The 25,405-nt window shown below is 45.0% G+C and overlaps 1 protein-coding gene and 1 long non-coding RNA gene across 2 annotated transcripts in view; one reads left to right on the forward strand and one right to left on the reverse strand.

The window, feature by feature from the left end:
* Window positions 1–25,405, reverse strand: part of LOC135902810 (4-pyridoxate dehydrogenase-like) — a 123,380-nt gene that overhangs the window by 3,869 nt on the left and 94,106 nt on the right. The window contains exons 10-11 of the mRNA XM_065433082.2: window positions 22,089–22,266; window positions 15,421–15,640 (exon numbers count right to left, since the gene is read on the reverse strand). Coding sequence (XP_065289154.2) covers window positions 15,421–15,640; window positions 22,089–22,266 — 398 coding nt within the window. The remainder of the gene's footprint in view (window positions 1–15,420; window positions 15,641–22,088; window positions 22,267–25,405) is intronic.
* Window positions 1,578–4,576, forward strand: LOC135902811 (uncharacterized). Its single transcript, XR_010564609.2, has 3 exons — window positions 1,578–2,039; window positions 3,451–3,660; window positions 4,479–4,576. It is a non-coding gene; the product is annotated as an uncharacterized lncRNA (long non-coding RNA).

The following is a 25,405-nucleotide window of genomic DNA, read 5'->3' on the forward strand; positions in this document are numbered from 1 at the left end:
GACTGGCTGCATTAAAAAAATGTTTTTTTTTTTTTGCACAGTAACTGTTTTCCTAATTTTTAATCAACTTCCTAGTAACAGATGATAGCAGAATGTTCATAGAAAAAAAATGCTTCTAATACCGGACGCTAAGAGAAAATATGGTCTCACCAATTCAAGATGTGGGCACGTATTCTCGAAAACACGAGAGCTAGTGCCATGGGAAGCGTGTATATGAGCGGTGATCATGAATTTGTGCTCAGTAGGTGTCAAAGAAGCCCGTAGGCCATGCACCACCGCACTAGACGGCGCGCTGATCGGCTCGTGTTCGCCAACTAAAGCGGGAGACACACGGTCCGATTTGGTGTCCGATCCGGCGTCTGACGCGCCGAAACTGCAGCCCGAATCGAGGTGTTTTGCCGTGCCGAAGCGCCGGATCGGACGTCCGGCGTGCGACAAACCGGGCAGATTTTCATCGTTCGACGTGTCCGACAACTGCACCGTCGTCTGGCCGCAGCCATTGGCAGCGCGGCTGGCATGTGACGTTCTCTGACGTTCCCTCCACGGAGGCGGTGCTGGCTTTCCGGTTTCTCGCAGTTATTGTTTTTCCTTGCCTGCTGCAGTTTGTTTCTGACATGAAATAGTTACCAGTTCAATAAAATTATCTCGAACGTGTGCCTGTTACGCAAACCAGCGCCTTGTACACTAGCGCTAAGCTACTGGTGAGATCGGGAGCCGCGACGCGAGGGCATTTCGCGAGCAGACATCACACACCGACCGTCTGAGCGAGGCCGCTTGCACGTTTGCCCTTCGCAACGACTGCGTCGAGTAAACCAATTGTATTTAATTACGGCCGACCTAAGTGTACAGTGTTCATTGTTTTGGCAAAAATAAGCACTCTTCGACGAGCTCGGACTGGATCGCAAGCGCCGTCGGCTGCAGCGTCCGCCTAGCTATGCCTACCGGCCCTATCGCTGGCTTTAGCGGAGCCGTCAGTGGACAACGCGCCGTCGTGAAGTGTTCTGTCACTCACAGGGGCATAAGTTTATCGACAGCCTTCGCGTAAAGCGAAGCAGTGTGGTGCAGAGTTGTTTATATTGCGTTTCTCGACGTGGATATCAACTCAAGCTGGGGAGTTGGATGTGGGCGGAGCTTACGCGCCGCTCATGCCGTAGCATGCAGCGCCGCACGTCGGATCGGACACCGAATCGTACCGCGTGCGTCTGTATAGCTCGCTCATGGTTCGGCTGAAGTTCCCGTATACACTTTATAAATAAGGAAGCCTACCTAGGCACTGTAAACCCAATTATTGGGGCCTAAATGCCTCTCCGCCTCCTACTACGGCTTCCTTTGAGTGACAGTCTGATCTCGAAGGCCATGCTTTTGCAACCTGCATGCACCTGAAGCAATTGCGAATCTTGAAGGCAACATCCGCTTAGTTTTTATTATATATACATTTCCTTAAACTTCGTATCACAAAGTACAAAGTACACACTTCTGGACCAAATAAATTTATTAAAAGACTCTATCAAATGTTATTAGGAAAAAACACGCAATTTTTTCATTTAAGATACATTTTTCTAAAAAACCGCAGAGTGGCGCTACTGTAGTATTTGTTTGGTCGACACACCACGTTGGTTGTCGTAAGTGCTCCCTGCAGTGAGGTGGTATTTGAGGTAAATTTTAGAAGTGCCTAGACAAAACGTGCTGCTTGTTGTGTGCAGTGACCATCCCAAACCCTCCGGACTCGTGTAACGCCATTAGTTCGCCGTGTGTTTCGAGCGATCCACCAGTGTCGTCAGTGAGTGCCCTAGTACAGCTCCCGTCCGAACTGCCTTTGTTCTGCCGAGCTGCTGCCGGCGCTGTTCTGCCGAGCTGTTCTGCCGGCGCTCTCGTCAAAAGTCTGGTACTGGGGCTTCGAATTGTAGTGTTTGGAAGACTGTTGAAGGTTGTGCTTTTGTGGAGCTGGAGTTCATCGGCAGTTCTACAGTGCTTGCGCCAGAGAAACGTCGGTGCTTCTGTACCTGTTAGACGAAGGAGCGTTTGCCAAGTCTTGAAAGGTAAGCAAGTTTGGCGCTTGCGCGCATTCTTGAAGCTTATGATTTGCGTAATGAGCGTTGTGTAACTAGCTAGAGCAAAGCGCTTTCCTATCGTATGTTAGCCATGTTGCTGTGCACATTTAGCAAGCAATTTCGCGAAAGCTTCCTCTGATGTTACAGCGTACTTGCATTCTGCTACCCGCCTTGATTGCTATGCCTGAATGGGCACACAATTATGAAAACACATTGAAAGTTTGTGTTCGTTCGGCAGTGCGTAATAATTTGAAGACTGCGATTTTGTAGCAATACTTACCCCTCGATTCTATATCACTCTTCTCGCCCACCGCTAACGGCCGGCAGCTGCAGTACGTAGCACGGGCCGGGGCGTCGGTCAGCCTACTAACGAATAGCGCAAAGGAATACCATCGCTACAAAATCGCGGTCTTTAAATTATTACGCAAATTTTGTGCACAATGAGATGTTATAAACACACCTTGCATGTACATGAAAAAAAGGTTTACAACAGAGATGACATATATGCATGGGCACATATATGTGTCAATAAAATACTCGAGCCTCTTTCTGCCTACAGAAAAAGAAGTTATGTCTTACTCGAGGGCATGGCTGCTTGTAATAATGAACCTCTAAGGGAAGGTTTTCTCTAATCCCTATTTTTGATATCTAAATGCTTATGTGGCATGCACAAACTGCTTGCATCCATTTCTCATTGGGATGAGCTGTCTGAAATTTATTTTCAGTAATAATTGCAATAATTAACTACTTTCACCTGTCTTCTAATGACTAAAGTTCTATGCTTCTACCTTGACAAACCTTTTGTGAAATTAGTTTGATGAGGCCCAATATACAGCGCTTTCTAAATTGAAGGTATCAGTACCTATTAAAGACTACGCTAACTATGAAAATGCTGCTTGCGTATATTGTTTATTCACTCTGTCAGACAAAATCTTTACACCCAAGTGCAGTCAGTAAATTTAAAAGTGCATGCCTGCAAGGGGAAGTCAGAATTGTATTTGAAGACAATTGCATCTTGTTTGATAGTTCTTGAGCACTTGTGCGCCACTAATTGAGCACAGCTTGGCCCTATACTCGATGAGGCTTGAAGCTTTCAATGTCTGCTAATCACTAAAACAGCACCAGATCTCACTCTGTGTCAAGGGGTGGCACACATTTGCTTAGTTCTAGGCAGATGCATGTCTTTCTTTCGCATTGAAGTTCCCAATACTTTCTAGTCTTACGTAAAAGTACACAGCTCAGTACAATGCATGTATGGTATACGTAAGGCTGCTTTGTTCTTTAAACCGAATCAACAAGAAGCAGCGACTTCCGTTTTTGCAAACCTTACCCTACTTCCTAACCATTCCTTGATCAAATGCGTATAAAATGAATCTTTGGTTGTTGTATTCTTTCACAGGTAGACATCGGTGACGGTGTATACGTTGAAAAGGGCCTGCTGAAGAGGCTGTGCCTGGATGCTAACAACTCAGGCTTTCACTTCGCGGAGGGCCTCCTTAAAGCTCCTTTTTCAATAGAAGACGTTGAAGGGAGGTCCTTCTTTGGGCGGCTGTCAAATGCCTTCCACAGAAGGATCTGTTGGATTCCAAGAAGGTCAACACCATAGTAGGTATGTGTCACAAAGAAGCATCTTAATATTCTTTGTGCAGTTTTCAACAAAACTCCTTTCATGCTAATTTCAATGCTATCTTAGGGTATACTCCTTTCTTTCCTGCTAAAATAGCTATTAACCTGATTATAATAGCATATTATAATGCAAGCTTTGCCACCATAACTAGAAAATTGTCATTACTGTTGGCATGTGTATTTTTGTGATAGAGGCCCTGGTCATGTGAATGCACTGATAATATAATATCCTGTCTTGTGGAAAGCTAACATGTTTAGTAACAAGCTCACTTTGACAATGTCTGCCTGCACAACAAAGGCATTTTGTAATCTTGCTGTAGAACGTCCGTAATGCCTGTTCAACTGCTTACATGTTGCTTGTATCATTTCGTGTTTCTTAAGTGCAACATAAAAATCAACTCTTCTATGTACCTGTGCCCAAGCAAAGCTGCAGCATAGTTATGACTGACACCTTGCCTTTCCTAAGATAATTCACACATGAAACTTCCATGTACTAGTCACAATACGAATATCGAAGTTCATTAAACTGAAGTTGATTTACAGGTTTTGTTTGTAGATGACAATTGGTACGATAGAATTTATGTGTCGTGCATCTGTTGGTGTTATGCACATCCATCACGCTCCCAGCTTTAATGCACGAATTCAGTCATTTCATGCATTTTTAGGACTTTGCACAAAACAGCTGGAGATGTTTATAGCTCACAGGATTGAAAGCTTGTCTCTTGTGCACTTCTCATGGCATTTCTTGTCTCATGTCACTGTAGCCTTTTTGCCTATTGCCTTTTTTCTTCTCGTTTCTAGACTACACAACGCAACATTTCAGCCTACTTCCAGGGCAGCTGGAGAACTCGTCCCCCTTACTAGCCCGGGGATATTAAATGGATGTGTTCAAGCACAAATGGAAACCCGTCTTCTTCTGTTGCATGCCACACCTAGCCACTTGGCAATCACTATTCGCCAAAGACAGATAGTTGACAGGATGTTACTAGCAAGTCGTTAGGATATATAAAGGTGGTTAATAAATAGTCATTGCACAGTTTTTAGGAAGCAAATAAAAATTTTATTCAGAGATAATCAAAGCTTACTTTTGCAATATATAATTGCAAAAGTAATTACCTCTGGATAAAATTTTTATGTACTTTCTAAAAACTGTGAAGCGACTATTTATTAACCACCCTTATACATCCTAACGACTATCTAGTAATATCCTGTCAACTATCTGTGGCGAATAGTCGACAGGATGTTACTAGCAAGTAGTTAGGATGTATAAAGGTGGTCAATAGTCGCTTCACAGTTGACACTTTCTAACGACATAAGATAATAAGCAGTCGGTAAGAATTCTATCGACATTTTATATCTATACTTTCAATTCAATATCGGTGGCCAATAGTCGGCAGGAGGTTACTAGGAAGTTGTTATGGTGTCTAAAGACGTTTTATAGAATGTCGATAGGTTTTAGTAACATTTGTCTAAAGACGGTTTATAAAATGTTACTAAAATTTTTTGTAAGGGAGGGACGCAATTTTGAATTGAAATATCATTCAGCGAGTGTTGAGAGAGCACTGTGAGAAGCCTGCAAGGTTTTATTGATGAATACATATACATCACGATCAACAACCTCAAAATGAAGAGCTGCACAATTTTTTACATGTTTAGCGTGATTTCGATGATGATTAACTGCTAGATCAACTGTCAAAGGAAAATGGGCATGGCAGGCTGACCCGCAAGGTAAAATAAAGCTCTACAAATCACTTCCCGTAAGCACAACGTTTTTTACACTCAGACTAGATGACTGAAACCGCGGTTACTGGGAAACAATAGATTTAGAGATGGAATCCTAACACAGACTCAGAAGATTGGTACCCTGAGCACAAAAGAAACTCAAGTGCGGTAAAGCATCTGACGAAAGGTTATCCAGGTAATCAGTAAAACTAGCCAGTAATATAGCAACGTTTGGATAACATACAGTAATTGAGTAATTAGCAGCACAAAGGCCAATAACAAGCATATTACGGCTAGGCGACAAATGATGACACCAAAATCCTGCACCTAACAATAAACAAAGTCCAACACATACTACTTCGCGAACATTGTTTAACTGCGCGAGCTAACGAACCATAAAGACAGCGAGGGACAAGGACGGGCGCAGCCCTTGTCCCTCGCTGTCTTTGTGGTTCGTTTGCTCGCGCAGTTAAACAATGTTCGCTAATATCTACCAACTCGCCCAAAAACAAGTTCTACTAAACTACATACTACTTCAATGTTACTAACGGCCAGTACACAAGAAGAAACAAATTGTGCGCCACAGTACTCAGAAGCCCGCGGAAGTTTCTTTGAGCTCCGTGTTGCTAGTAAACATTAAACTGCTTTTCGCAAGCACAAATGACCACGCGATTTATTTCAAAAAAAAAAAAAAACGTGTCTCAGTCAGCGATGCTACACGAGCGCCAGTAGCGCCAATCACTGCGTTCAGACCATAGCCTTTTAAAACCATTGTTTTTTGCTTAGGTAAGCAAAGAAGAAAGTGAGTTTTTCGTTATTTTATTCAATATGCTTTCTAGCACAGTTATTTCATAACATGCGTGCGCAATAAGACCGAGGCATTATCTGGACGGACATGGACATGTTTACTGGAACACTGTTCAGAAGGTCAAAAGCATGGCAGTTTGGGCGATTCGGTATGTCAGGATTTGTGTAGAGTTGTAGCGCAGCTCAGAAAGAGCAAAAAGGAGGGTGGAAGGGGTAAAGAAAGGGAACGAAGAACAAAGTCAGCGCTAACTTCCAACTGATGGTTTATTTCGTGACACAGAAGGCTACTTATACACAGAAGTACCGGCAAGTTCATGAACATAGCTACTCGTGAAATAGAAACCATACACATTGTCTTATTTGTAGACTTTGTCATACGTCAATTTGATCATGCTATTTTATTTATTTATTTATTTGTTTATTAATTACATGCTACTATATAGCTTCATGTTTAAAGTGGTAGCAGGTTCCGAACACAAAGCCAACTGTGAGAGGGTTTTTCAAACAAGGTTAACAGTTTCTGTGAATATTAGCGCGAACTCTTCTGACCGTAGAATGAGGGCAATACAAACTTTTTCGTGGAAGTCATGTCAATCCTAAGAATTCGCACACAAAAAGGTATTATAATTTTCAGTAAACACGGTAAAAAGCTTAGTGCAAACAGATTGCACAAGCAATTCATTGCAGAAAAAACATCCACCCACATATATATTTCATTATTCAGGCTCAGGCAGTGCGGAAATATAATTAGTTTTTTTTAGATAAGCATATCACTTGAACTGCTAACGGCGTGTTCAGGTAGTGCGTTCCGCTCTCTTACTGTGTGCGCAAGAAACGAGGATTTATTGTATTATTTGCTATTGCGGAACCTATATTCTCTTAAGTATCTGGTATGTTCTCGTGTAATGGGCCTGGTGCCAGAGAACGACAGGAATGCGGGGATATTTTCGTTTAGTTCAATATACAAAAGCTGGAATAGCAACTGGAGGCGGATAATCTTTGCAGCCCTGTTTATGTAAAAAGACCTGTTCGCGCAAGGAATCCAGAAGGGGAATCGCTGTGTCGATACTTGTTGCATGGACTTATGCTAACTCTGCAAGAAAAGCTGGCCGAATTAAGCGGCAAGCGCAAAGGTGCAGTCATGTTACTGCGACTTAGTTTTGTAGTGCTAAGACTATTCAAAATAATTTGCGAGAACAAGCAGCTACATTTAGCATGTACGCATGGACAACATTTAAAGTTCATTGCCCATATTTTTCAGAAAGATCGGATGATTAAATTTATAGGACTTGCATGTAAAGTTTCTGTGCCTGAAACCTGCGTTTCCAGGCGCCCCAACTATACTCGCGCAGAACTTTCTGTGGCTATGAAGGGAAAGCTACGAACGCATAGCTGCTGCACATGTATTGCTGCGCCGAGTAGTCCAGCAGCGATTTGCAGTGGTTTTGATTGGTAGAAGCCGGTAAGTTTTGGTAAGTCGAAACCGGTGAAATATCGGTGAGTTATAGAAGACAGGTCTGATATTGTGTTTTCTAAGATGATTAGGGTAGACCGCCCCAAACAAACAGGGCATGATGCAAGGCGTTGTAGTCTAAACATGTTTCGGACAGCCGAGTGAGGGCTTTTTGAGGCTTGCATGGCAGGTCCCGCAGGCACCTCGGACGCCGAAGTACAGTACCCCTTAACTGCGTAGTGCAGCGTGCCTAGCGTCATCTACTATAGCACGTGGCGGTGATGCCTGAAACACAATCTTAGGTACCCCAGCGACGGGTACGTATTGATAGAAATCGTACCTATGTGGGCAGAATTCTAAAAGAAAACTTGGCTATTGTTAGAAGTGTGTGTGTGTGTGTGTTTGTTTGTTTGTTTGTGTGTGTGTGTGTGTGTGTGTGTGTGTGTGTGTGTGTGTGTGTGTGTGTGTGTGTGTGTGTGCGCGCAGATGACCTACGTTTGCTTGTCACTTCTGACTGTGAGGGAAGGGGCTTGCCTCCCCGCGAACCGTTAGACACGCATATGACAAGCATGCTGTCACCAACGCTTAGACAAATATAAGGACATCTCACTCAATAATCTCTCGAGCACTTCCTGTTACAACGATGGCGGGATGAAGAGCGCTAGAAGCAAGAAGCGAACGCTCTGCGCTGCCTCGGTTTAACCGCGAAAACTAGGCCAAATTAATTACAGCACTTTTGACAGGATTCCGAACTTCAGTTCCACTACTGAGAATAAATTGCACTATTGACAAGCCAGTACCCCAAATGAAGCCCTAGGTTAAGAATTGAAAGACAGTGCTACAGACTTGCAGAGGTGGGGAAATTTACCAGCTGGAACCGAGTAAGCCCTTTGTTCCATATGCATATCGGTAATGGCTACCCTGAAGGCCAGAACGCAGTATGAGGACTTCAAGCGGCTTTCTGTAAGTTCGAGTGCTCTTAGTCGCGACTCCAGGCACCATTTTCCCGGCTTTCAAAAAAAGGGGAAGGGGCAGACAAATGACCTAATTCCCCCGCCGATCCCAGTTCTGAGTGTGCGGGGCCAAGTGCCCCCCTGCCCTTTGTGGATACGCCTATGGCCGTGTCTAAAGCCCAGCATAGGTCAGAGCTGTATTACGACTGGACAGCCAGGATACGTCGATTTGAAGTCCGCAATAAAGTAATGACTCTGCGACCACCGCGGGAAAGCGACCTTCAGGTAGAGTGGGAAGATCCTGCTAACGTTCCTCAGAAACTGTCTGACACAAACGATGGTATGAGCCCACCTGTAAAGCGCAAATACAGCAGGTTCATCAATGCAATCTGCTAAAGTCTCACAGGTCTAAATATGGCGATGAGCATGCTTTAGACGTTTACCTCGAGGTAAACCCCACTCATCACCGCCTGTCCAGAAGTCAACGCAGCGTTGGAGCCGACTTTTACCGGGTCAGCAAAAGACCTCTCTACCTGAACCTGATAACCAGAACTAATTATGAAAAATCCCAACGTCGAATGCCATAGTGGGAACGGCTTCGACCTCCGATTCGCAGATTGCTGCGTGCTCGCGCTAAATGCGGGAGGGAAGGTGCAACATAGGAAGCGAAGTTCAGCGGAGCGGTGCGATACCAAGGACGGGATACTGCAACCGTTTCGGCGATTGTGATTGACCCCGATAGAGTCATCAGATTCCATAGCCTAGTCCCCAAGGGAAGGTGACGGTATTAAAAGCGGAGACCTTTCGAGAACTGAGGTAGTGCTGACGTGTCTTGATGTGAACTCGGACGTTTAGTAGGCTCCTACATGAAATGGGCTTCCGTATATGGAGTCTACAAAATTAACCATTTTTCGTGCATTCCTACTACCGACATACTCGTAAATAGGTTTGGTGGATGTCTTTCCCAAACGCCACATCGCGCCGCAACCCATTGAAAGGGAAGCAGTTGTATGCGTAACGGTAAACATAAAGAGATTCCGGTAAAGCTTCCGTGGCTCGTGTCAGTTAGTAACGGAGAGGCTAGGGAACAACTTATTAGGGAACCAGTCTCTAAGGCGCAGTTGGGGCATGAAAGAATGATGAAGTTGTGGGAAATCATGCAAGTATTTAAGAACTCATTTGTGGATAGGCCAGGAATCACATTGGTTCTTACACATCACATATACATCACTTCTTTGGAGTCGGTACGGTCAAAGGCTTATTGTGAGATGCCAATGTGAGATTATCGCCAATGTGAGATTATCGATGAGGAGCTGAATAAAATTTTGGGTCTAGGTCTGATGTAGCCTTGGGAGAGCGATTACACCACGCCATTAACCTTATTGGAGATGCCGGGCAAGGATCTGCGTACTTGGGTAGGTTACCGTCGCCTAAAGGCGAACACTAAAGATCAGATTTACCTTATGCCAAACATCGAAGAGCGCATCGAAGAAGTAATTAGCATCTGATTCATTTGGACACTGGATCTAGTTCGAGGCTGCTGGCAGGATCCGCTCACAAAGCGGGCTAGCAGATATGCGGCATTCACAGCGCCGCTGGGAATGTTCCGCCATAAGGTCCTAAGCTTCGGTTTGAAAAACGTAGTATAATGTTTTTTCAAGCCTTATGGAAAGAGTGCTGCGAGGACAGTAAGAGTTCGCTTTGCCTTACATAGATCATGTCGCAATATATTCCGCATACTGGTCGGAGCATATGCAACTTCAGAGGGCAGTTTTGTTCGCTTGCGTGAAGCAGGCTTAAAGGGAAGCTGAAACACTTTTCGAAGAAAATGAGTTCTCTGCGGCATTCTACAGTTTTGAGTCCCCTGAACATGAATATCTGCTTCAAAAAGGGCGGAAACAGACGCAAGCGGCTGTTTTTTCAAGAAAACGTGCACCAGCGCCTCAGGGCATCGCGAGAACGCCGCTTTGCCCGTGATTGGTCGGTGCCGCTGTGGCGTCAATCGCGGAAGTCGCCGGTCGGCGCCGCTGTTTCAGAGCGTAGCACGCTGTTCTGTTCTGGCTTCAAAGCTGAGTTGTAAGCATTATGGGATGGTCTCGCTGCCTCGGACAGCTTGTATTTTCGCCGTACATGTTCGAGCCGACAACCGATACGGAAACCGATGGCAGCAACGGCGGTTCCGGTGGCAACGACGATGTTGAGTGTGCCAACAGCGAGAGCGATTTGTGCACCTTCTCGCACGTTGGAAATCTTAGCTGGTACGTATGTTTTTTTTTTTTCATGTAGCTGCACGTTCCTATGACGGGAGAAAAAAATGCGCTAAAGTGTCACTGGGAACTTGCTGCTGGAAAAATGCCGAAGCACTAACTTGTCATTAGATTGTAAACACGGGTGCAATTCCGCGATGTCAAGCACCTTGCCGCTGCTTGACTAAAGTCCCGTCGTTTTTTGCGTGTTGATACACGATCGCGAACATAAGTGCCGCGTTTCAAAGCGCGCACATGCAGTGCTGCGAGGTACAGTCATGAAAGTTGCTTATCATACACATCCAGAAATGGCCAGAGGTATTATATGTGCAATATTCATACTATGGTTCGACGACTTTGCTATTGTGGCTCGATCAAGAATCGGTATGCGTGCTCCACGCTAGTGCTGACATAAAGATATTAGGCAGTTTTAGCACCGCCGTGTGGTAAACACGATAACTGCAACCGTACGTCGAATGTCACTAGGCAAGCCTAAACTCCATTTCATACCTCAGGTGCAACGCTGTGGAAGCTACGCACGAAGTCCGCTCACCAAAATTTATTACTGCGCGCGTTTCCGTCTATGCATCGCAGCGTGCCAACTGCGTTTGCTCGCGCGAGTATGCACGTGAAGCTGCCGCGACGGGCAGCTTCACGAAACAACAGTTTACGAAAATCGCAAAAGAAGACAAACGTGAGCGGCGGCGGCGGCACATCTCTCGTAGCGTCGTTGAGTAAAGCGCAGGACGGAAAGAGGCATGCCAGCACGCCGCACGCCGGTATGACGTCACTCTCGCCGGTTCTCTCCTCTGGCAACCACCTCACCCGGCGCTACGGGAAGCGATGGGAGAGTGTCCGCGGGGGTGATTTAGAAAGCGATTTCCGCCCTTTATATTAACAAAGCGAAGAAAAAAATTCGGAACCGTAAATTATTAGGTCTGTTCTTCCCAATCCCAGCGATTCATGGAAATTGAAAACTGTTTCAGCTTCCCTTTAATCGTGAAGGCAGCAAAATGTCAAATGGCGAAGGCGGAAGTGATCGATCTACGTCACGTAATCAGACACGGCCGTCACCGTCCCTCTGAACTAAAGGTGGCGGCGACACGAGATTTGCCGCAGCCCCGCACAAAGACCGATACCCAATCCTTCTTTCGAGTCGTAGGCTACTACTATCAGCGGCACATCCCTAGATATCCTGAAATAGCTAGTGCTATGTTCTTCGAAAACATTAGCAATAGAGTGCCCGTTGCAACGAAAAAAAAAAGAATTGCCTTTCAGCGCCTTGAAAGCCCCTGAAGAGTTAGCCGCACTTTTGTACAGGCTGACTACACCAGGGGATTTGGGGTTTGGTGCGATGCGAGCGAGTGAGGCATGGTCTTACTTTTATGCCAAAAGGGAGAGTGTGAGGCGAAGCGTCACTTCCTTCAAGAAAGTCGGAAACACTCTAGTCAAGAACAGGCGTAAGACGCTACTGAGAAAGAGAGCGCATGTCTCGTATGGGCTGTTGAAATTTTCAAAGGTTCGTCATCGAAACGGATAATTGTTCTTCAATGGTTGCAGAGAAGGTCTCCATAAAGTTGTTGCCTTCTGCTTCCGGGCAATATTCTTTGGAGATACGCTACAGAAATAGAACTTCTAGTGGCAATGCCAACGGTTTGAGTCGAAGCACCTAGATGGAGAATCAGCCTTGATAGTTTTCTTAAACTCGCGTTTTTCTTCCTGACGTATTATTGGAACGGTCTTATTTTGCTTTATTCACTTTGGTTAAATGATGTCTTGTGAAGCGTATAACATATTTATATTTGTATTAGTGCTGCTGAAAGTTTAATAAAACTCACTTTTTTGTGGGAAATAAGCGTGGCGGAGCTCAGCGAGAACTTGTCTTGCGCTTGCTGTCTGAGCGGCTGAGTGTCGGCGTAGTTCTACCTGGCGCACGCTGGGAACGGGAAACTGCTGCAGACCTATCTGCGAAACCCAGACCCTGACCGAGACGTTGAGCGACGTTGGAGAACACTCACAGAGTTTCGTGCTCAAGAGGGCTGTGCGAATACAGACATCGAATGCAACCACCGACCTGCCTTATTCCTCAGGCGAGTGGATCTCGTCCCCTGCCTACAGGTATCTCCTTTGGTGGCGGGACAATCTGCTACGGATCACTTTTGCGCGACAAAGAATGGAACGAATCTCAAACTCATTGTACACTGCGTGTTCAACCGTCATCCTCCTCAACATGAACAGACCTGTCCGTCGTGAGTGTGCGAGTGGAGTACGCGCAGAATTTGCAAATCCGACTAACCTATTTCGGACGTTCAACCCCTCTCCGGCAAGAGGCGGACTCCCGCCCAACTCTGTCTGGGCTGCCCGCGCATATCCTGACAAGGTCCCTTGCAGTGTGGACAGCGGAGAAAGAGAATGCCTGGATTGTGGAGGGCATAAGAAAGCCAGCGAACCGCCGCGGCTCGTCGCATTGTTTCTGCCGTCGTGTGCAGGTGCACGCACGCTGAAAGTTTTTTTATCTTTTTTTTTCATTTGGAGCACACTGCTCCCGAGTAACTATGTAATAAACTTGTTATGTATTTTTTTTGGGCACCTCGCCTTTACTGCAGGAACCCTCTCCGACGGGCAACCTGGTTCGAGCTCGAAGCAGACGATGTTAAAGAGTCACAAGCCCACTCCCCTTAACAAGGGGTAGAAGAGGAATGACAGGTGAACGCTCGGCTCTCGCTTTCGTTTTCTTTTCACCTGCTTTTGCCAGAGGTACGACGTGTCGTAATTGTAATATGTGTTTTTTGCAGCGCTTGTCTTCGAAACACTAGCCAATTTCAGTAAAACAACCTTCGTGGTAGCACGAATGTGCAAGATCCTGGGCGGTACGAGGAAAGGAATTGAAAATGAACGAAATTTATTTTTCAATTCAGATGATGCGTTCTTTCGCACTCCTATATGCAACAAATAACATGAATATTTTAGGAAACCTGCGATAGAAATAGAGAAAATACCCTGCTCTATTCTGTATTGCGACTGCATTATTGTATGCTGATCTACAGAAATAGAAAAAGCAGTGACAGTGAAATAGAAAAAGCAGGTATTCGAGTGTCAAGCTCCGCGGTCATTGGACCAATCCGTACGCTATCAGACAATGCGATGTTTTTGCTGACGGAAGGTACACTGCATCGTGCACATTAGGAATAACTTCGTTTCGTGTGGGCAAGTGTAGGCCCTCACTGTGTAAAAATTGGGAGACAACCCAGGCACCGGAAACTGATGATCCTGCGTCAATAACCTAAGCTAAATATCAGGTTGTGTAACTATCGCGTGCCGTTACAAGCGGCCTGAAATTTTATTGTGTTTATTTACACAATATTGCCGGCAGCAATGCTGACCAAGCAGGAGAGTGTTTACAAACGATGCTTTTTCAGCAGTTTTTCAAATGAAACATAATATGTGCATTGAACAACACATTCCGGTAATTGATTCCCTTCTTCGCTCGTAAGTGGGAAAAATGATTTCTGAAAGAGTTTAGTGCGGGCAAAATATGACTGGACTACTTTAGAATGAAAAATACGCGACGACATGTGTGGGGCATGTGGAATATTTGTGGCATTTGCTAAACCTGTCCGCTTAGGAAAGAATTAGTAAAGAAATAAGTCAGCGTGACGATTTTACGGCGCACGTGGATCAGATCCACTCCAAGTTAGCCTAACATGCCAGAACCTGATGAGGATGTTTTGTAATTGGAGCAAAGAAACCGTGCAGCCAGGCGTTGAATTCCTTCAAGTTTATTAATTTCCTTATTATTGAATGAGTCCCTCACTATGGAACCATATTCTAGGACTGGGCGTACGAGGGCACGATAAGCTTTCCACTTGACGGATGAAGGTGACTTTAGCTTCTTACGTAGAAAGCAAAGTTTTTTAAGGCTTTCTTGGATATGTCATTAATACGGGTGTCTCATTTGACGATACTGTTCATTTTAATGCCTAAATATTTCACAGAGGTAATATATTCAAGGTTCCAATTGTCAATGGGGCAAGTATGAAGCAGTGGTGTTTCTTTCAACGTTATTGTCGATGACACTGTTTTAAGAAAGTGTATTTGCATTCCTGTGGCGTGGCACCAGTCCGCGAGTGTTCAAAGAATACAGTTAAGTGTATCCTGGCGTGCAGAAATCTTGACAGTAGAATAAATGACACAATCATCAGCCAACAATTTCACTGTGATATTAGGATCCAAATTTTTAGCAATACCATTTACATAGATAAGAAACCGCAGGGGCCCCAACACTGACCCCTGTGGTACACCAGATAAGTCAGGCAGGCTATTAGATTTCACACCATCGCTTTCCAAAACTGAACACGATTCTCTAAATGAACTCGAATCCAACGCACTATATTTTCTGGTAATCCACGTGATTTACGAATTTCAATTAAATTGGCACGTGGCACACGCTCAAACATCCTGCGTACACTCCGAATTGCAGATAATAGTGGTAAAGTTAATGCTTACACTTAAGGTTACAAAAGCTGTGCTGTCACCATAAGTAATTTTCTGCTTGTTCTTACCTTAGTCTGGCATCTAGCACGGCCTGCGGATGCGTCCCCATGGGCGCAGTGCAGCAAGGGTGCCAACCGCTGAGTGAAGTGTGCTGCACAAAGCAACGCAGGTACGAGTCGCTCCACAACGGTCCTGCCGACTCGCACGCTGGCAGGGCAACGTCCCAAATGGTCACGTTGCCATTTTTCATAGCTTGAGTCTTCAATGTCTGCACGGCAATCTTGGCGCCTGAACGCATGCGCAAACAACACCAAATAACATGAAACATACGGCCCAACTCAAATGACAGAGGTTGTAGCTGGTGATACGCTACTGTGCACAAATAAAACGTCAACATAACCATGGACGGCAAAATGCACGCAGTCGACCAATGACGTCGTATACATGCGTGAGTGTCTAGTTCGTGTGCTGTTTGGGATCATTGAAAATATATTGCGACATTTCTGCTAATATATTGTTATTTGCTCGTTTTACCTCCTCGCAGACTAATAGGTGCTGCGTACATTGTTTCTAGCTTGTGGGCCTCATTTGCAAAAATTGCACAGCGCATGCTTGATGGCTATCAGTGACGACAATCACTACGACAGTGTTAGAAACATGTTGAACTATGTGCGATTAAGTCAGCCTATTTTACAAAACATAATCTATCTTCCAAGAAAGCCAAAGGTTTACACGCTGCATTTACGAATCCCGTTGCAAAAGCTACAAAGAAAAAGATACCGTGACTGTCATTCCTATTTAGCCATGCCTCCTGAACTTCAGTTCAGGGTTGTAAAGGAGAAATGTTGGAATTTAATAATGTAGCATTATCATATTGCTCCTGGAACTATAAATTAGTCGTGGGGTGTTTTGTCAAGGGCATGTGAATGCAATGATAGAGACAGGAAATTAGGTGTAAACAGTTTTTTTTTTCAGAGAAACTTGTGATCGCCCATGCACCCTCATTACCGGGATAGCACGGCAGCAGCGGAACCGATGGCTAAACACGCCTGCATTCTCCCTACACCTAATAACAGGGTAATGTGCAAGATTTGTATAACGGCCCCAAAGTAAATTTTAACAAAGGACGTGGAGGCACTAAATTTCATCGACTGGAAGGGAACTTGCCTTTCAGATACGGGAGAGATCGCGGCGTTCATGCTTTTCAGAAATGGTGGCACTTATCGGCCCAAGAAAAACGTAATCCTTGTTGCTTGGTGGGACTAAGTAAATAGACGCTCTGGAAAGGTGGTTGGCGTCCACATTGTTTCGGCCCGAGTTATAGACCACTGTGGCGTAGAATTAATAGAGTGGCAAGCTCCAAAAGAAAAGGAGGTGATCTGGGTATTTCAGGTTGGAGAGCTAGCACAGATTGTTATGATCACGCACAACCTTGAATAGCTTGGCGTAAGGGTATGTGCCAAAAGTGATGGCCCAAACGATGATGAGGCACTCTTTTTCTGTCATTCGATAGTTGCGTTCAACCTGCGACAGGATCTTGCTGACACAAGCCCGGCTCTCTCCAGACCGTTTTTCTTTTGAACTAGTACTTTGCCAAAACCTACGCCGCTTGCATGTATGGGGTCTCGGTGTTGGTGTTCTGGTTAAAGCGGTCATGTATACGTTTTGGCTACAAGTGTCATTGAAGTTTCGAAAACCTGTTTTGATGAGGCTTCTCGAAGGTGAACTGCACGTCTGCTTTCGTGAGGCGTGGGAGGGGACTGGCGATCTGCAATACATTTCGCACAAAACGTCTTTAAATATGCACTCTGGGCCAAGAGTCTGGTGATGGCTTCTTCAATGAGTTATATAATATGGTAGGTGGCTGCCGTCTTTTCAACGTTTGGAGGCAGGCCATGAAAACTACATGACCAAGGTCACATCAAATCACCATATACAAAACCGCACTTCTCTCAACCTCACGACCTAATCGCTCCGAGGACGGCAGCTAGCTTCCGAAGGTGCTCGCCAAAGGAATCAGCAAAGCATACGACGTCATCCAGATACACGACCAAAGTTTGCCATTTCAGCCTTGCGAGCATGGTGTCTATAACTCACTAGGATGTCGTGAACCTTAAGATGACTCATTAGCACGACCTTCAATTTAAAAAGAAAGTTCTACAGGCGTGTCAGACGTGGTCTTTCCGCCGTCTCTTTCGTTGCGTTTGTTCTGCCAGTAGCCGCTCTTCTAGTGCATGGATAGAGAGTGCGTGACATTGCAGAGTCCAGCAAGTACATGATCGATTCCTCAAAGTAAGTAGACGTCTTTGTAAGGCTACTGAGGCGCGAATACGCAAAATGGATCCACAGGGTGCCGTATTCCTCAAGGTAATGACGAGGATAACCAGGGGCGCTTCGGCAGGTGGATACCGTCGTCTTCGAACTATCTGTTGGTCTTCAGTGCGGATGACGTCCCGTTCGCGTGCTGATACATAGTACAGGGTGCAGTGAACTGGTCGCATTTACCCGTCGGCTCAGATGAGATGCTTCGCGATAGGTAGCTACCGGATATTAGTGGATTTCGAGAGTATTCGCAATACTGTTCAAGAAAGCTATATAGCCCTTTTCTCTGCTTCAGCAAGGCGGAATAGACGCTATAATTTGATTCACGTGTACGTGCAAAAGTCCTGCTCATTCGGAACGCATCTTCTATAAATACGGATACGCTACACTTGTTGAGGTACTGGTCGTCAAAGCTTTAGTTATCAGGCAGGCGGACCACTCGCTTTGGCTTAAGTTTCATGGGCTACAAGAAGTTGTGTGTCATAGCGATATTAACACCTGCGCGAGAGTTGACGTTATTTCCAACAGAACTCATGGTGCTCAAATATTACGTGACGCTCGCTTTTTTTATTGCGATAAAGACTTCCGTTAAGGCATATTTTTTATGTGTATCTGTGTATTATATGTGTGCTGTGCGGCATGTGTTGTGTATGAACTGAAGCAGTGTTTGTGGCATCTGTCATCATGTATCTAATGCTCATAATTGACTGTGACACTGTAGTGGAAGCCGGCTTGCAGTAGGAGACGCAAGAGTTTCGATTTTAAACGTGGACATGTCCATATGAGGTGGTACGCATATGCCTTCTTCACTGAGACTGAGCAGTATGACGCGTAGCAATCAGTGGTAAATACGACCAATCGCACGGTGAGATCACAGCGGGCGTAAGGGCCAACCTGGCACGAAGCCTCGTAACCGCAAAGTCATTCGCAAAAGTAAAGTGAAGGGGAAGGGAGCAGACACATGGTGGGATAAGAGCACGTGTGTCCTGCCGGAGAAAATTTTTATGGTCTCGTAGTGAGTTAATAGGTTGAATTTGGAGGGCACTAGACGGAAGATCTGGATTAGGATGGCAGTGTGCCTGCTGATGAGCAGCAAACTTGTGAGGGTTCGCAGCCTGGCCTTGAACTCAATGTCTTGACGGAAGTACCTGTTTTACTATTCATAGTGTGTATCATCTGGCAGACTTCCATCGCCTGGTAAACATTAATAAATTCTTGAATAGCCGCTAAAGAACCAGCGAACATATCTAATTGTTTGATTGCAGGCAGGTTAGGGGTGGCAACTTGCGAAGCATCGACGATGGCTTGAAGTTCCATTACTAGAGCACTGACTTCCGTAGATAAACAACGCAGGCTACCACTACGGATATTATGCGTAGTGCTGAAAAATGACGTCCTCCCGCCGTCTGGTAGGATGGGAGCATCTGTATAGACTTTTCAGGTATTAGCACATGACGCATCGATGATACTGTGCTCGTAAATAATAACTGTCGTATCGCTGTGTGATAACATCCTTGGCTTATTAGTTGTGATGTTGGCGAATTACTTGAGAAGTATTGGATAGGGCGGGTTGTCAATCCAAAAGCGGCGCCGAAAGTGAGCATGCAAAGCAGCAACAGTCGCAACAAGTGGCTTGTTGATTTAATATTTCTTTTTACATTTGCAAATTTAGCTCGGTAATTGTGTTGAGCTGGGAAAGCTCCGGTAAGGTTGGTATCATAGTGATGCGGGGTAGTGCTGTGATTCTGCGCATACCATCGCGGTTAATAGTCTCCAACTGTGTCAAAGTCAGCCGTTGAAGTTGTGCCTGATATAAAATTTTTGGCGGCAAGATTGCCTGTACCAGCCGTCGAGCTACTTTAGTACGAGCTCCAGCTGCTTTTTATTCAATGCGTCGAATAAAGTGAAGTGTCTTACTCCTATTTTATGGAGTCAGTGTGCAACACTGCCGGAACGGTGAATATGAAGACGTCGTATGCAGTCTTCAGAAGCACCAGAGATTGTAACTGGGCCACGTCTAAATGATAAAAGGTGCTGCGTGATCATTTCGCGCCATGAATTCTTGGTATCCGCGACATAGCTTGATTTCTGGGCGCAAATATCCAGCCCTCCTTGACGAGCGTAGTTGTGCAGAAAATTCAGGGCGTGTTGACCCTGTTGAGGTTGTCCAGAGACATCTTTATGCACAGACCACAAAATGACGTCATCCGCATAGAATAAAAAGCTTCGCACCTGGAATCCGGTGTAAGTGCTAGGCTAGAAGTATTAGAACAACCTTGAACAGAAGAGCAACCTTAAACCCTACCTTATGAGACTCCTGTGTTCGATGTGAAAAGGACTTCTTGCCATCCATCGGCTCTAGTCGCAATGGTGCGTTCCCGAATAAATTAGTAGATTAATTTCATGGCCGGCGGTGAAAAGCCAATTTGCATCTGGTTGCCAATAATGCTTTCATGGTCCTTATTGTAGTAAGCTTTTATTAAATCTGTTGCTACTACCATGCTCACTTGGTCGCAAGTGCCTTGCCGACTATTTTGTCAACTAGGTTAAATACATTTACTATAAGTCAGTGACTTCACCTTTACTGTTACAAAAACGTTGATTCATAGATTGACGTGATGTCCTTCGAATCTGCGCATTCGAAAGTCGGAAAACGAGCAATAGTTAAGTCATGCTACAGAAACACGTTGCAAAAATTGTGCTATCACAGCGTTGCTGACAGCTTTCGGCAGCAAACGCGCAGGCTCTCGGGGGCAGGCTATCCGTTCCATGTATTAGTATCTGTGGCACAATGTTTGCTCAATGAAATCGGAACCAGGGCACCATTATCTGGGAAGAAGCCTTGTGGTCCAGGCACACGAGAAAAATAATGGTGATGCCGTACATCCATTCTATTGCGCACCGAGTTAAGAAAATTGGTAAAAGATGCGATGGTAAAAGTGGTGTTTTCCACACCGGAAAAATTGTTGAGCATGTGTGCAAAGGTTAACCGAGGTGCCACACAGAAACGAGACTGTGAAACACAACACAGAAAAAAGTTCGTCGACTGCACTAAGGGAGTGGTATATTCTATTCAACTTCAGTGCGGCAGACACTATATCGGACAGACTGGACAATGTTTGAACGAAAGATTAAAGGAGCATGACTATAACGTTTCAAAAGCAGTCGCCGGACACCTTGGGATACATTGTAGAGATTGCGGATGTCGGCAATTCTTTAAGAAATGCATTATTGTGAGCAAAGATGGCTGCCTAATAATGCGAGAAATAACCGAAGCCGCTGAGATTGCACGTTTGGGAAGTATGTGCGTGAGCATGCCATCAGTCTCCCTTAGTGCAAAGGAAATCGATTTCTTTACGCGCTAATCTAGAATTTTGTGTCGTGGTTCATTTTTTGCGATGTCAATAGTGATCACATGACAAAGCTGGCTCGGCATTGGTGGACGGCCAAGTTTGTAAAAATAATTTTGTTTTTGTTGTTACCCTCCTCCCCCCCCACCCCGGGTATCTTCCAGTATTTATTCCATTGACAAGGGAATAAAAAGACAGCTGCAAGTAGCACTCTGTGTTGTGTGTTTCTCTTCTGTGTGTGTCGACCAAATGTTGCGCAATCAAGCCTCAAACAAGAAGGTTAACCAGTTTAGCTCAGCCTATTTGCGACCCTACACATTGAAGCGGGGTAGGGGGGGGAAGAAAGATGAGGAGGAGAGAGAGAGAGAAAGAGCACATAGCACAGCACACACATCGTCAGTTACAGTCCGTCACTCTTGCGTGGTACGTGCCATCAGTGTCACAGCCGCTTTTTTATGTCAAATGATACACAAGCGAAGTGGTGCTCATCCCAAAAAGGTTTGTTATAATTGTGGAGGGCTAGTAGCCGTAAAGGTATAGAAACATTTTGGAAAATCTTTACGTTATGGCGCCTCACGTTGCATTCTTGCATGCTAGTGTAGAAACGACACGTTTATTTTATTAATTTACTGTATGGACGGCGCAGAAACCTTGACCAAAAACTGTTGGACACTGAGAAGTAGATAATAATAGATAAATTACATTGAATGGCCTGGAGAGCGCAGTAGCCCGGCAAGGCAGAGGTACAGACGCCTCCTGTTACTCGACCATATGAGAAGCTGCGTAATAGCAAACATTACCATCTGTGTGTTCATTATTCACTGCTCATAAAATCCTGCCCCTTTATTCGTTGCCATGAAAGGAGGAGCAAGGGCCTGTGTTAATTTGATTCCACCCAGAAGGTCATACACATCTACGGTATGCGAATAAACTTAATCCCTCGTCAGCCCGCCTATCGTAGAATCACCGGTTCCATTAGTTCATCTAGCACCCTGGTGTGCAGCTCATATCAATATATAGGCGTGTCCTGTGTTAAAGTTGAAGAAATAATGTCGATTACTCACCTTCTACTAGTGTGTCAAGGTCTGTTATATTTGTAAGAAATCGAGGGTCAATGATGGGATATTCTTCAGGATCAGTGCTTTTCAGCCGAATGTAACCGGATGATCTTGGTCGCAAAAGTATTGGCACAATCATTAATACATTTTGACCTTGCTTCAGTTTGTAATAATTTTCATAAATCTGAAAATTTTAATAAAATAGATCATTAGACGAACAACCAAATATGTTATTCTATTATACTTTATTCATAGCACGGTCATTTTATTTATGCGTAACACGATTTCCGTAGAAGTGTATATGCACAAGTTCACTAATTGAAGCGAAAAATCACGACACAAAAGTTTAGTTCAAAATATCGGTATAATTCACAACATAATACGCCGCATTCACATACTCAATTGTATCGCCCCTATTTGTTATTCGTTTCAAGACACTAAACCGAAAAAAGGAACGGGCAATCACATGCGCATTCCTGAGAGGTTAGAAATAATGCAACCGCATTTCTGTAAAAGGAAGTGTGTTACATTTCTCACCATCATCACTTTGCAGCAAAGGACTATAGCCACAATTACACCAGAATCTATGGCGAATACTTCGCCTCGTCCGCGTGTCGTCGGGCGAGGCACACCTTCAAAGCATGCACGCATTACAGGCATCGATAACGGCAACAGTTGTATGCGGGTTGCATGCCACGGAAAAGGGACTGCCCGACATTGGGCGACCAGACTAGCTGCGCAGTTCACGGATCATTTAGCCAAAGAGCTCGCTGCTGTTCCTCCAAGACTCTGCCATGATGCATTTACGTTCGTTATGTTCCGGAGGAATCAACAAGCCGACGGTAATATTTGGTGTTGGGATCCGTCACATGGTGCTCCCAGTCATTTTTACTTACTGGGAATACAAAGATGAGTCGCAGTTCTCATAGATAATACATGATTTACGGAAGGCCCCTTACAGTATCCCAACCGAACTATCTAGGCGAAACATTTGAAAAGCATATCTAGCGCCAGCGAACAAAGCCAGAAGTGAGACAGCACAACAACGCGTTAACTTTAACAACTTGATTTTCATTAGACACCCATCTGTTTAACTCATGCACAGTGGCGCCACCTTATTCAGATTTTAACAATGCAAAAAAAAACGTCTACTTGTGTAACAAGTCTACCGAAGGTGCTCTAACACACGTATCACTATTCCGTCAGATAGCCTGAGCCCCAATAATCTCTCGGAGATCTTTATCTTTGCGCTTCGCAAGAACCTGGCAGGACCCATACAACGACGCTCAGCCGCATTCCTGACAGTGAGTTGGCAGATTACCTAATTGTTTATTTCTCACGTTTAGACTATGTTCTCGTAATTGGTCATTAAGACGTCTTCCTGTCTGTCCGATCTAGGGTAGCTCATAAACCATTGCTTCTAGGCAACCCACTGGTGTTTTACGATGTTACGCATACCATCCGACAGTTGGCTTATGGCACGGGTCCCTTAACCGACATATTTTCGCGAGTTTTTCTTGTGCTGAAAAGATCACTTTTGTGTCCACCCGGCTAGCCATTTTCTTAGGAATATCTTCCGTTCTATTCAGATAGGGCAATACCGCTACCTTCCCTCTGCGTTCCGTCCGTTGATTTGCCGCGTCACGATTTGTGCTGTCTGACCCGCCTCTTTTTAGCGGCCCCTCTACGACCTAAACTTGCACTGGCTGAGGAAACCCTGCTGGAGAAAACCTTCCCGACTGATCCGTAAGACTCGTATAGATCTTATGGTGGAATGATTTCTTCAATGCATTTCCAAAACACAAGCTCGCAATGCTACTCTTGACGAGCTTTCAGTGGGCAGGCTGAAACGGAAACAGGGGCTTAAAGCTCTAGGTTTACACTCCCAACACGTGTGCCGTTCCATGAACTCGAGCTGAATATCGAAGAAACGCAGCACGCTATCAGTCGGCTCTTCGAGTGTGAGAGTAAGGGGGCTAAGGCCTGCAGAAAAACCTTCGTAATGCTTGCCTACTGTAGAACGTGCGTCTGGTTCGAAAAGGACTAGATAGTTGTCAACGTCCCTTGCGTCCTTTTTCGCTTGCGTTAAATATGCTTTCCAAGTCATTCAAAAACACAAAGGACAAGAGGAGAGGCTCACACCACAACGACTGGACTATCAACTGAGCTTTATTAGAATCGGTGTAGTCCCAGCAAGGCCATCAGAGCATGCGCAACTGCATCATCGCTAATCAAAGAGCATGAAAAGACAAGAAACTTGTCCTTTGTGTTTTTGACTGGTTTTTTCGTTCAAGCATGTACCAACTGGCCCAGATTTCAACCCTTCTTTCCAAGTCAGTTTACCAACACGCCCAAAATATGGCAATGCTAAGTGAAACAATAATAAATAATAAACGCTGCGCTTTAGGTGCCACAATTACGATCGTATAATTAGGGACGTTGCATTTTCTCACCTGTGGTTCTTTGACGTGCACCCAATGCACTATACACGAGAGTTTTTGGTATTTCTCCCCCACCAAAACACGGTCGCCGACGTCGGTATTCGATATCTTGCCGTCGCCGGCAACGACGGCCGCATTTCTATGGGGGCGAAATGCGAAAACACTCGTGGTACTTAGATCTAGGTGCACGTTAAAGAACCCCAGGTGGTCGAAACTTCCGGAGTACTCCTCTACGGCGTGCCTCATAATCAGAAAATGATTTTGGCACGTATAATCTCGTATAATCTCGTATAATCTCGTATAATCACGTATAATCTTTCCTGTTGGTCTCGCGGGAGTGCCTGTGTTTCAATCACAGAATATATATTGTTGCCCTCCGCCGTAGCGGAGTGCTCCCGCGCGGAAATTGTGGTCCATGGGAATCTTTCATTGGAATTCGCTACAAGAGTCACCATGGTGGAGTGAAGGGAAGGGAACCACGATTGCGGAATGACGACGGTGGCATGATGACAATGAGATGACGATTCTGGAATGAGGACTATATCATGGTGAAGATAACTGTTTGACAATGATGGTGTGAAAATAAATAACAGACTACTGTTATAGCGTAGACCCTAAGCTGCCCAATGCTATATGGCTTTCAACTCTATAGTGCGCACAGAAAGCGCAGTGCGGCAACGAAGGTTGTCTGAAATGAGGAGCGCTTCACACCCAAGTGTCTGTCTCCCAAGTGTCCCAAGTGACATCCAAGTGTCCGTCCATCTTAAGTCCGTCTGCTATATATACGTGTATTACCGTATAATGAAGAATAATTGGTCATGCTCGCTTAAGTACGAGAATCCCTTACACTTGCGTCGAGCACGCAATCTTAGGACATGTATA

Source organism: Dermacentor albipictus, chromosome 1 (genome assembly GCF_038994185.2).
Source record: "Dermacentor albipictus isolate Rhodes 1998 colony chromosome 1, USDA_Dalb.pri_finalv2, whole genome shotgun sequence".
Lineage (NCBI taxonomy): Eukaryota > Metazoa > Arthropoda > Arachnida > Ixodida > Ixodidae > Dermacentor > Dermacentor albipictus.